Source organism: Coenobita brevimanus, chromosome 12, assembly GCF_032717465.1.
Source record: "Coenobita brevimanus isolate Jiangsu-jjx chromosome 12, ASM3271746v2, whole genome shotgun sequence".
In the NCBI taxonomy this organism is placed as follows: Eukaryota; Metazoa; Arthropoda; class Malacostraca; order Decapoda; family Coenobitidae; genus Coenobita; species Coenobita brevimanus.
In genome coordinates this window covers 8,491,162-8,504,757 of record NC_136965.1, presented here as the reverse complement: position 1 = coordinate 8,504,757, position 13,596 = coordinate 8,491,162, and the positions used below count along the sequence as shown (strand labels likewise).

Below are 13,596 nucleotides of genomic sequence, written 5' to 3'. Positions count from 1 at the left end.
GTATTTTCACTCAAAATTAGCCAAAGAGTAACCTGAAGTTTTTCACATATCTCGCAGGGCATCCTAGATATGCATGATGTTATAAATGAAATACCAAGTTGGCCAGTGGATGTATGAGAGACCTTAGCGAGAGAGAATAAGATTTGGAAATTGCCTATACTTTTGTTCTCTGATAATACTGTTGTATGAAGTGAGAGTCTGGAAGTGTTTGTAAAAAACAAAGTTTGGAGATGAGTGTAGTAAAGAGTTAATTTATGTTCTTTGGGAGGAGGGAAATCAAGGAGGGCATCGCGAGGCTGAATAGTTAGGAGATGGAGAACGCACTTGGCCTTATATATTTTTGTAGTGTAATGATCAAAATAAGTTTAGAGGATGAAGTGCAAGAAAGGGTATACCACAGAAGGAACACTGCATATACACGGAGGGCAATGATATGGAGCAGGGAAGTGAACGTGAAATTAAAGAAGTCGTTCCGTGACAGATTTGTGATTTCCACTCAAGTGCATGAATGTGAAGCTTGGAATGTATTGCAAGGATACACATCAGGAGTGAGAAGAGTGGAAATAAGCTGAGAGAAGTTTGTGAAGTTATGTGGAGAAACAGACAGACAAATGGTGTTGATGGGGTTGTTCTGAAAAGTGTTGGAAGTATCCTGAGGTGCACTGCCCATGTGGAGAGAGTGGAAATTGAGAGACCGGCAGGATAGTGTATGTGCGTGAGGAGGAGACGGGGAGAAGAGGGAGGCCGAGGATAGAGTGAAGTGAGATGAGATGGATGTGATATGGAGAAAGTAGCCTGATGGCGGAGGACAGGGTGGCCTGGAGGCGATCTGTTTATGGTCTTCTTCTGATCTAATCTTACATTTCACAGCACGCCATCACTTCAATGGAATGGCATCTTTATTATATATTTTTTCTCTACTTGACAACTACCGCAGTGGCCTAGTGATTAGTACCAGGTTTTGACTCCTGCTGTGGGTAACTGGGTGACTCACCTCAGTGTCCATCCATTCCTTGTGGGTTGGTAGGAAGAATGGGTACCTAGGATAGCACTTAGGAAGAAGTATTTGTGGAAACTCGGATAGAATTAGCTCCCAGGATAATGGGTGAATAATCCACCCCAGGCTCAAGCATACGTTACGGGGATGAACAGCGCGGCTCATTCAGGTTAGGAGACTCTTTTCGAACATAAATGGTTAGATAAATGCTTTCATCAACCCCAGCATTGCTTGAGGATCTTCTGTAACTATATATAAAATGAGATATCAACCATAGAATTAGACTGACCTCATCTGATTTCAGGAGTTGTTGTATGCTCAGGGTTGGCTTCCCTATTAGTGTCTCCTCATTTACCTCCTCTAGTGCTTATCATAGTGGGAAAAATTATACTGTAAATCATTTTGCTAGAGATATTTATAGGTTGACATAAATACATACCTCAATCTTCACATCACAGTATATTTATCAAACTAATCTTGGATGGAACATTTTGAATTCACTTTATTCATCACGCGTGACAGTTCACACACAGAGAGTATGAATGAATTTACGTATTCAGTTGCTTGTTTCTTATTTTGTTTATCCATTTATTTGTTGGTTTATTTATTTACCTTTCAATTTCTTTCTTTATTTATATTGATTGATTTATTTATTTCTATTTATTTATTTATATACATTTATTTATTTCATTTGCTCCAAGATTTTCCTAAATTGGTCCCTCGGGACAATGTTCAGTAAACCATTCTATAGGGAGATCAGTCAGGAGTGTGTCGGTCCCACACGTCGTTTCACTGTGGATCTTGTTCAGCGTGTCTGGGTCCAGCATCAGCCAGTATACGTCACAGCCGCACGTCAGCGGGTTGTCTATGGTTGCGTCAGGACAGAAGAAAATACAAGTAGCACATTAACCCATAATTTTTTGTCGATTGCCTATTTATCTATTCATTACTTAATCTTAAACTAAATATCAAAAAATTTACCTAAACCCCTTCTTGCATTCCACCTAAATCCACCTTACATCCCACCAAATCCCCCGTCCCAACTTACCCTTAATCCTTCCTTTCATCCTAATCTCCACCCACTCTTACTTGCTCTTTGTATGTAACTAATTAATTAACTGATATAAACAAACAGTGCGAAAAGAAAACCAGTATATGATTTCTGACACTTGTTTAAGAAATAAACTTTTGGAAAAAAGTAATTGATCTTTCTGAAGGTTACTAACAACATATTACAACTGATGTCCCACAACTGATTTATTGATAAAATAATTGAGGGGCTGTCTACACTGTCTTAGGCCTACACTTGACAGTACATCGGTTATTTCCAAACGACATAAGTCTTAGTGAGAAAAAAGAAATGGGGTCAGAAATAAGCATGGCAGTATCCCTACTCAAAGTACCGGTAAGCAACACAGGAGAAACTGACTGGATTTGTGATACTGAAGGCTGAAGCATTTAGTTACATAATGTACTACGGCAAAATGTCCGAACTGTTACAGTACTTAACAACAATGCAAGAAGGTTACTATGAACCTGTCCGCTCCGTAGCATCAGGGTCCGAGTGCTGGTGTGGTCAGCTGGTGCCGCCTGCATCAGGTGCCAATTTATCTTTGTTAGGTTGATAGATAAAATGAGTACCTACGGTACCACACTGGGTAGGTAACTGTGGCAGCATAAACCAGATACTATACGGGTCTTGTATCCAAGGATACATGGCGAATAACCCGCCACAGGCTCAAAGGTCTAAGTTACGGAGACTAGCTGAGTGCCTCTTGTTATCTTTCCTCACTTTTACCCACCTTTATTATTGTCTGTATTAGCCTACCTGTATAGATATAAGGCACAATATAAAGCAAACAGCAGAGCAAAATAACACACGGTCTTAATACCAACGTCCTCAATTTCCATTGTCACCGCAATCGTCCAATTCCAATAATCATTTTTCACATCCTTGATCACCGTCCTCGTCACCACATTCGCCACTTGTAGCTGTTACAGTCGCTACAATCCTCTGTCATCATCTCTCAGCACCATGCATTGTCTTTCACCACCACATTCACCACTGCAGTTATCGATACACCTATAACAACGGTTAATGCCACTTCCTTTTCATAACCGCAAATATCATAATCGTTCACCATCACAACCACCCCATTAACACGACCATACCAGCACACTCGACTACCTCCACCACCACACCCTCACCACCACCACATCCTCACCAACACAACACTCACCACCATCACACCCACACCACCACTACCACACCCTCACCACCACCACACCCTCACCACAACCACATCCTCACCAACACAACACTCACCACCACCACACCATCACCACCACCACACCCCCACCACCACCACCACATCCTCACAAACACAACACTCACCACACCACACCCTCACCACCACTACAACACCCTCACCACTACCACATCCTCACAACCACCACACCCTCACCACCACCACACCATCAACACAACACTCACCATCACCACACCCTCACCACCAGCACTACACCCTCACCATCACACACCCTCAGCACCACCACACCCTCACTATCACCAACATCCTCACCACCAACACACATCCTCACCACCACCACGCCTTCACTACCACCATATCCTCACCACCATTATACCCTCACCACCACCAATCCCTCATCACAACCATCCTTTCACCACCACCACACCCTTACCACCAACAGACCTTCACCACCAACACATCCTCGTCATCAACACATTCTCGCCACCACCAAACCCTCACCACAACCACGCTTTCACCACTAACACACCTTCGCCACCACTACCACACCTTCACCACCACCACACCCTCACCACCACCACACCCTCACCACCACCACACCCTCACTACACCACAACCTAACAATCACTACACCCTCACCACCCAGGCTCGCATAGAGCTGTCTATCTATCTATTTATCTATCTATCTATTATGATTTGTAACTACAATATGGAGTCCCAATACATCACCACAACCACGGATTCACCACCAACACACCCTCACCACCTCCATATCCTCACCACCAACTAGCCCTCTCCACCACTATACCCTCACCACCACACCCTGACAAATAACACCCTTACCACCACCACACCCTCACCGCCAACACAGCTTCACTACCACAACCTCACTACCCCAAACACTCCTTCACCATCAACACACCCTCACCAGCAATACACCCTCACCACCACCACCACACCCTCACCATCACAAACAAACCCTCACCACGAACATTACACCTTCACCACCACACACCTCCACCACCACACCCTCACCACCATCAACACACCCTCACCACCAACACATCCTCACCACTACCAACACACCCACACCACCACCAACACACTCACCACCACCATGCCCTTTCCATCACCAACATACTCTCACACCCCCATCAATAACATTTTCACCACCACCACACCCTCACCAACAACACACCCTCACCATCACCACACCCTCACCACCATCACCACATCCTCACCACCACCAACACACCTTCACCACCACCACACCCTCACCACGGACATGCCCTCACCACCACCACTACACACTCATCACCACCATACCCTCACCAATAACGCCCCCACCACCACCACACCTTCATCACTAACACACCTTCACCATCACCACACCCTTACCACCAACACACCCTCACCACCACCGCACCCTCACCACCAATACACCCACACCACCATCACACAATCACCACAACCACACCCTCACCACCACCACACCCTCACCACCATCAAACTCTCACCACCACCACTACACCCTCGCCATCACCACACTCTAACTACCATCACCATCCCCTCATCATCACCACGCCCTCACGACCAACACACCCTAACCACCACCACACCCTCACCATTAACACACCCTCATCACACTACACCCTCACCCCCTATACCCTCACCACCACAACTACATCATCACCACCACATCCAAGCAGCCATCACCACACCCTCACCACCAACACACGCCAACCACCACCACACCCTCACGATCACCACTGTATGCACACCACCATAACTACATCCTTACCACCACCACATCCACATCACCACCACCACACCCTCACCACGACTACACCCCCACCTCCTGCACCACCAGTTTATACAGTACCTCTAAGATCGATAGCGTCGTCATTATTGACTTGATCAAGAAGTCCTTCCCAGTTGTCTCGAGACAGGAGAGTGATCTCGTTGCCCCTCAGGCTCACTCGGGCTGTGTGGTCCAGGGCTTCGCACGGAGAGCAGAGGAAAAGGAGTTATTTTTTTCTTATCTATTTATTTGTTTACTTGCATATTAATTAATTAATATACATATTTATTTATATATCTATGATTTCTGAATAAAACTGAGTGCTTTAATGCGAAGAAGGACCAGGACTCCAAAGTGACAAACCTGTTCAGTCAAAGATTTAAAAAAAAAAGTAACATTGATTTATCCAAGCTATTTTAGTCAAAAGGAATAATGTGACAGGAAAGACTGAATGTTGATCAGTAGTATATAGCACTGTTACTTTCCTTGTGCATTGCAATGAGGCTCACTGGACAAAATGTACTGTGGGTCACAAAAGTATCGGTGCACAGGGGGTCCGATGCCTACCGAAAACATTCGATCAACTGCTGACATTACCAACGTCTCATTGTGTATGAACAATGTCTCTATATTTATACGTAATATTTGCTTTATATTTGCAAGAGGATATTGCTAGTTGGCCACATATGACACCTCCCGACATCAGGGTTGCCAACGTTTGGTAAGTCGGACAATAATAATTCAGCGGCCATCGTTCTGTGGTCCCAAATATTTCAGGTATATTGTGTACCGATACTTCTGTGACCCATAGTACATACTTACGTTGTTTTTCTTCTGGCTACAGAACCTATATTTTAATTTTGTATTAATCCGCCTCTGGGCATCGATTTGACAGTCTTTTTTCTAAGGCCCATCTGTCCTCCTACATCCCACACACGTTTAGGTTTTACACTTCAGCGCTAACATCCAGCGCATTAAATGAGCACATGCTAGGGCTGTCTCATTGTGGGCTAATGTAATGGTATTAGCGGGGATGTTTTCATTAAATAGCACTCCGTTCCCCTCCAGTATTCACTGCACAACAAAACATGAAGACATCTAGCTGTCTCCAAAACTTGTATCTTGCTTACAAAGTTATAGTCTCCTTTTGTTGGTGTTACCTTTTCTTTCTTTCTTTCCCTCCCCCCCTCTCTTTTTTTTTTTTAATAACATGCTCAAATTAAGAACATAGACCAAAATGTATATTCATCACTGAAAAGTTTGGAACTATTAATTTACAATAACAGAATTAGACATAGGGATGCGAATAGGGAGGAGCTGCGTAAAATTCTTGACGCGATTTCCGCTGGAAGTGCCAACGGTTTTCCAAGAGTGTTTAGATTTTCGGCTTTTCAACGACATTCCTTCGGTACTGATATATATGTATACAATTCCTTTATGACAGCATGTACTTAACAAATAAGACAGTGTTAGATGATTAATGAATAAAGTTTTATGAATCATAAGACAATACAGTAGTCAGGATCATTTCTCCTAAATGCCTTGATAGCACAACGAACTATCTGTTCTCACAAGAGATGTTTCCTAATTCTGTTCATGTACCAGACTTTGACTGTTGACAAGACTCTCCGTTCACTGAGGTCTATAATTATGTACCCGCAGGTACAGTAGACAGTTGGTGCTTTCACTGCTGGCATGGAGTTAATGTGCATTTCCCACTGACTCACATTACACCAATCGCATACTCTTTGCCCAACAAGTACCTTATCATTTCAACCTTATTTGTTGTTTTTGTTAAACCCTAGTCTCTGTCCGAGCAGACCAGTCGAACGCAGGTAGGATATTGCCCCTAAGGTATCGTCCTATTGGTTTCCCATACCGTCGATGTTGTGTCTGCGCCTAAGTGTGGCATGTGCTGTGCAGTGCCCCATTATGTAGGTTATATTGTGCAGGCGTATTCTGCGAGCGGGGCACGTGTCATCTGTGATTGCACCCAAGCCAAATCTATGCTAGTAGTTGAGGAGGGCTGGGTGGTGTCTTGATCAAAGCCTGGCTGGGTGAACTCTAGCAGATCTGTTTAAGGACACTTCTGATGGATAGATGTTGTGATGAGGGGAGAGGGGAGGTTGTAATATAGCGATCTGATTAAAGTGTTGTATTGTTCTGTGCGTGAAATGGGTATAAGTATGTAAATGAGTATGTAGATGGAATGTCTGGAGTTGGGATATTGCTGAATTGGGTGTGGTGATATGAAGCCACTGAATGTACAGTGAGGTTGAATGGTGAAGACATGGATCTGTGAGTGCATTAAGTACTTGGGTAGTGTGATGAGTAAGGATGGAAGTTCAGAGGATGAAGTGCTTGAAACGGAAAGGTTACTGATTATTTGAAAGCAGTGATAAGAAATAGAGAAGTGACCATGGAAGTAAAAAAGTCGATGCATGATAGTATTCTGATACTAATTCAGACGCACGGAAGTGAAGCTTGGACCTTGTTAGAAGGACACAAGTCCAGACTGAGAGCTGTGGAAATGTGTTATCTGGGAGAAGCATGTGGAGTTACATGGGGAGACAGACTGGCAAATAAGGATATGAAGGAGCATTGTAGTGTGGATGTGGATGTGATCGAAAGCGTCAGGACAAATACACTGAGGTGGTTTGGCCATGTGGAGAGGATGGAGAGCGGGAAACTAAAGAGAAGAGTGTATGTGAGTGAGGTGGAGGGGGGGAAGAGGGAGGGGGAGGCAAAGGATGAGATAGAGAGATGGAGTGGAGAGGTATATGAGAGAGGATGAGTGTGAGGTGAGGGGAGGGCAGTGAAATGGAGGGGGACAGGGCGATATGGAAGCGATTTGTTTTGGGTCACCCCTCACGGGATTAAGGCGTCTAGTAATAGACAGAGTTTTTTTTGTTTATGGTTTTGTTGGAGAAGGAGGGAGGTGAGAAGACAGGAAGAAAACAGTAGGATAGAAGTTGTGGAAGCAATGAAGAAAGTTAAATCGGGGAAAGACCCAGGAATTGATGGAGTGTGTGGTGAAATGCTGAAGCATGGGGGAGAGATAGTAGTAGAATGGATGTGGAAGATGTGCAGATTGGCCTGGGAGGAAGGTAGAGTCCCGGAGGATTGGAAGTCAGGTATAATTATTTCCTTGTACAAAGGAAAAGGGGAAAAAGAAGTGTATGGTAATCACAGGGGCATTTTTCTTCTTAGTATAATAGGAAAAGTGTATGGTAGGATACTTATAGACAGAGTTACAGAAAGAACAGAGACATTAGTTGGAGAAGAATAGGGAGGCTTTAGGAAGGGAAGAGGTTGTGTAGATCAGATATTCATTCTTAGATCTTTAGTGGAAAAGTTTCTAGAGAAGGGAAAGAAGTTGTATGCGGCTTTCATGGATTTGGAGAAAGCATATGACAGGGTGGATAGACAAGGATTGTGGAAAGTGTTAAGAATATATGGAGTAGATGGAAAGTTGTTGAATGCTGTGAAGAGTATGTACGATGGTGCGAAGGCTGCAGTGCGTGTGGATGGTGAACTAAATGAATTTTTCTCTTTGAAAGTTGGTTTGAAACAGGGATGTGTCATGTCTCCATGGTTGTTCAATCTGTACATGGATGGGGTAATAAAAGAGGTACAAGGTAGGGTAGTGGATGTTGGAGTGGCCCTGGTGAGAGAGGATAGTGTTTGGAAACTCCCTGTACTGTTGTTTGCAGATGATACTGTGTTGTTGAGTGAAGACGAAGGGGAGCTGCAAGGCTTGGTGGATGAGTTTGAGAGAGTGTGTAAGAAACGGAATCTAAAGGTGAATGTAGGGAAGAGTAAAGTGATGGTCTTTGAGAGAGGTAAAGTTAGTGAATGTACAGCGAGGTTGGATGGTGAGGAATTGGAAAATGTGAGTACGTTTAAGTACTTGGGTAGTGTGATGAGTAAGGATGGAGGTTTGGAGGGTGAAGTGCTTGAAAGGGTACAGCAGGGAAGAAAGGTTGCTTGTTCTTTGAAAGCAGTGATAAGAAACAGGGAAGTGAGCATGGAACTGAAAAAGTTACTACATGACAGTATTGTGATACTAACTCTAACGTACGGAAGTGAAGCTTGGACATTGTTGGAAGGACACAAGTCAAGAGTGAGAGCAGTGGAAATGAGTTATTTAAGAGGAGCCTGTGGAGTCACGTGGAGAGACAGGCTGACGAATGAGGATATGTGAGTGAGGTGGAGGGGGGAAGAGGGAGGGGGAGGCCGAGGATGAGATGGAGGGATGGGGTGGAGAGGTATATGAGAGAGGGGTGTGTGAGTTGGGAGCAGGGCAGTGAAATGGCGGGGGACAGGGCGACTTGGAGGCGATTTGTTTGTGGCCACCCCAAACGGGATTGAGGCGTCTGGCAATAGATAGATAGATAGATAGTTTTGTTGGAAGACTTTATCATGTAATGATATCGGTGTTTTCTTGTACCACAGACTGCTACATAGAATTATGTGCCTCTCATACAACGAAATATGATTTGACAGGGAGAGCTTTTGTTTCAAAGTATATGTGAGATGTGCAGTGGTTTTGATGCATGCAGTAATGATGAGTAGGGATTTGTTTTGTATGCTTTGCAAGGTGTTTTGTTGATTCATAAATAGGATGAGGCCCATCCAAGAAAGGCACTGGACATAACTGATCTAATATATTATATGTTGAGAAGGAAGAGTGTTTCTTTTTGTTGCCTAAAGTGAGTCCCTGTAAGTGCCCTTAAGTGCGTTGAGTCCGGAGTGCACTGGCTTTTTATGTCTATGCTGTGAAGTGTCATTGTTATGCTGTTGTGATGTACATATCAGGCAACGTTTGTGGACATTTAAGATGGAGGAATTCCATGCATGTATAAACTGCAGAGTTTAGGTGAAAGAACAGAACCCTGTGGAAATCCACTGGGGAAGCTTCGTGTTCGTGAAGGCTTGACCTGGAGTGCAGCATGTGCTTGTCTACCAGATAAGCAGTTGCCAAGCCTGCGTTTGGTGTTCTCTTAATTTGAATTATAGGTTTAAGTGATTAGTTTGCACTGGGGTTTGGCATCTTAGAATTTTACTAATTTTAGTTGTAGAAGAAGTGCATGTTGTGCAAGTCTTACGGAGTTGGTGCCATCAGATGTGTGTTGTGTGAGGTTGGTAAGTAAGGTGACTGTGGAATGGAGTGTTCTAAAGCCATGTTCTGAAAGAGCATGGGGGATATGAGGTGAAACTATGTCAATAATCACACGTTCATTTATCTTGGATAGTGTGCTGTATAGTGCTGTGGATCTGAAAGATAAAGGATCTGATGGATCATTGTTTGGTTTAAGTATAGTGATGATTGTTCCATGTCTTCAAATATTGGGAATGTTGCAGTGTATGTATGAGTAGTCGCTGATGTTTGTGCGAGCCTGGATGACTTGTGGTCCGAAATGATTCAGGTATAGGTTGCTAATGCAATCCAGCCTTGTGCTTGTAGAGTTCATTGTTTCTTGATAATATTACGGGTCTGTTTTGGAATAAAAGAATTCCACCGTATATTCTGTTTAAGCAGAAAAGATTGTTTTCCGGGCTCAGTACATCTTGGTGTAAGGTGATATGTATGCGAAATGATTCACGATTATGTTTTTTTTTTATTATGTGAGGAAGAAGGAACCAAAGGCAACGAGCCCGCAAAACTTTTCCTTCCAAGAGAAAAACAAAATGCAAGAGAGAGCCAAATTCAAGATCCTATCATTTCGAGATGCGTGGACACACTGCGTTTGAAAGACTGGAAATCATAGGAAGCAGGAAATACAGACAGAGGGAGACAGTTCCAGAGTTGACCTGTTGCATAAATGAAGGACTGGGAGTAACAGTTAACTCTTGCATTAGAGAGTTCAATAGAAAAGGGATGAGAGTTTGTTGCTAGAAGGGTGCTACGCGCCCGTTGTAGAGGTGGAGGAATGCATGCAAACAGTTCAGAGGAGCAGTGACCACTGAAGTAACGATAGAAAAGAGATATAGATGCAACAGTGCAGCAAAGAGACAGGTTGAAGAGAGTCAGTAAGAGGAGGAGAGTTAATGAGGCGAAAAGCCTTTGACTCCACCCTATTGAGAAGAGTTGTATGTGGGGAGCCTCCCCACACATTAGAGTTGTACTCCACACAGGGGCGGATAAAACCCGTGTATAGAGTCAACAACTGTGCAGGGGTAAAAAAGGAATGGAGTCGGCTTAGCACACCCAATCTCTTGGAAGCAGATTTTACAAGAGATGTAATATGATCTTTCAAAGATAAGTTCCGAGTAAATGAAACCCCAAGCATGTTCAAGGATGATGCAGGATTAGGGTGAATATTATTAAACATTAGTTGGTACACCTGTGGAAGATTTTGTCGGGTTGATAGGTGCAAAAACTGAGTCTTTGATGCATTAAAAACAACCAGATTATTTTTACCCGAGTTAGAGATTCGAGCCAAGTCAGAAAATAGGTGTGCCATAGCCTCATCCCTTGTTTGTTGAGGTAACTGCTGAGATGGACGTTGCGGGAATCGAATGGAAACGTGAAGGGTGGAGTCATCAGTGTATATGAGTGGATAGGGTTAAATGTATAGCTTAGAAGGTCACTGATGAACAAAAGGAAGAGAGTTGGTGATAGGACAGAGCCCTGAGGAACACCACTGTTAATAGATCTAGGAGAAGAACGATGGCCGTCTACAACAGCGGCTACAGAACGACCAGAAAGGAAGCTAGAGATGAAGGCACAGATAGAAGGATAGAAACCGTAAGAGGGCAGTTTGGAAATTAAAGATTTATGCCAGACTCGATCGAAAACCTTTGAGATGTCAAGTGCAATGGCAAAGCTTTCGCCAAAATCCCGAAAGGAGGATGACCAGGAGTCTGAAAGGTAGGTGAGATGATCGCCAGTGGAGCGTCCCTGACAGAACCCATACCGACGATCAGAAAGAAGGTTGTGATAGGAAAGATGCTTTATAATTTTTCTTTTAAGAACAGACTCGAAAACTTTTGAGATACAGGATGTTAAAGCAATTGGACGATAGTTTGAGGGTTGGGAATGGTCACCCTTCTTTGGGACTGGCTGAATGAGAGCAAATTTCCAGCAAGAAGGAAAGGTACAAGTTGACAGACAAAGGTAAAAGAGTTTGCCTAGGCAGGGTGTAAGCACTGAAGCACAGTTCTTGAGAACAACAGGAGGGACTCCTTCAGGCCCATATGCCTTGTTAGTATTGAGGCCTGTGATGGCAGAAAATACATCAGTTGAAGAAATTTTAATGTCAGCCGTGAGGAAGACAGAGGGGGGAAGTGATGGAGGAACAGCACCGGAATCGTCTAATTTGGAATTGGACGAGAAAGTCTGAGCAAAGAGATCTGCTTTATCAGTAGAAGATATAGCTACAGAGCCATCGGAGTAGAAAAGAGTTGGGAAGGATGATGAGGTAAAGTTGTTAGAAAGGTTTTTGACAAGGTGCCAGAAGGAGCGGGAAGAATTCGAGTTAGAGAGTTGAGAGCATTTATTACGGATGAAATTATTTTTAGCAGAGCAAAGAACAGACTTAACATGATTCTGGGCAGAAACATAAAAAAGATGTGATTCAGGGGTGGGTTGGCTCTGGTACCTTTTATAGGCCCTCTCCTTGTTGTGGATAGCATTAGAAGAAGCGTGATTAAACCAAGGCTTTCGTGCATTAGTCAAAGGATACAAGAAAGGAGTGTATGCTTCCATGCCCGCAAGAATAATCTCCGTAATGCACAAAGCACACCCAGATGGCTCCCGGCCATGGCAGCAATAATCATTCCAGGAAAATCAAAGAAGTACTGCCTGAGGGCCTTCCAATCTGCGGCTCCAAAGTGCCACAGACGACGTTTCTTTGTAGGGTCCGCAGACCGTACTGGAGCGATAGGACAGGTTAAAGTGATAAGGTTGTGATTGAAGGAGCCCAACGGAGAGAAAAAATTAACAGTGTAAGCAGATGGATTAGTTGTAAGGAAGAGGTCAAGTATGTTGGAGCTCTCTCCAAGGTGGTCAGGGATACAGGTAGGGTGCTGTACAAGCTGCTCTAGGTCATTAAGGATAGAAATGGTGTAGGCTTGTACACCAGGTGGATCACTGAAAGGAGAGGAGAGCCAAAGGTGGTGGTGAACACTGAAATATCCTAGAATGGGGATTGCAGAGAAAGGAGAAATGAATAGAATGTGTTCCATCGTAGAAGTAAGATAGTCAAAGAATTTTTTATAGTCAGAAGAATTAGGAGATAAGTAAACAGTACAGATATATTTAGTCAGAGAATGACATGAAAGCCGAAGCCAGAGTGTAGAGAGTTCAGAAAAATCGAGTTCAGGAACATGAGAGCAAGATAAGTTGTTGCGTATATATACTGTACACAACAGCCACCTTTGGCTTTGAAATGAGTACAGTATAGAGAAAGTACGAGGATACAGAAAAGGGTCTGCTGTCAGTTGCCTCAGACAGCTGAGTCTCAGTTAGAAAAAGAAGGTGAGGTTTAGAGAAGGAGAGGTGGTGATGAACAGAGCGAAAGTTA

The 13,596-nt window shown here is 43.7% G+C and overlaps 1 protein-coding gene across 1 annotated transcript in view; it reads right to left on the bottom strand.

Moving 5' to 3' along the window:
• Positions 1-1,704: 1,704 nt before the first annotated feature.
• Positions 1,705-13,596, bottom strand: part of LOC145413974 (oplophorus-luciferin 2-monooxygenase non-catalytic subunit-like) — a 29,473-nt gene continuing 17,581 nt past the window's right edge. Inside the window, exons 2-3 of the mRNA XM_080283550.1 lie at positions 5,150-5,266; positions 1,705-1,862 (exon numbers count right to left, since the gene is read on the bottom strand). Coding sequence (XP_080139676.1) covers positions 1,705-1,862; positions 5,150-5,266 — 275 coding nt within the window. The remainder of the gene's footprint in view (positions 1,863-5,149; positions 5,267-13,596) is intronic.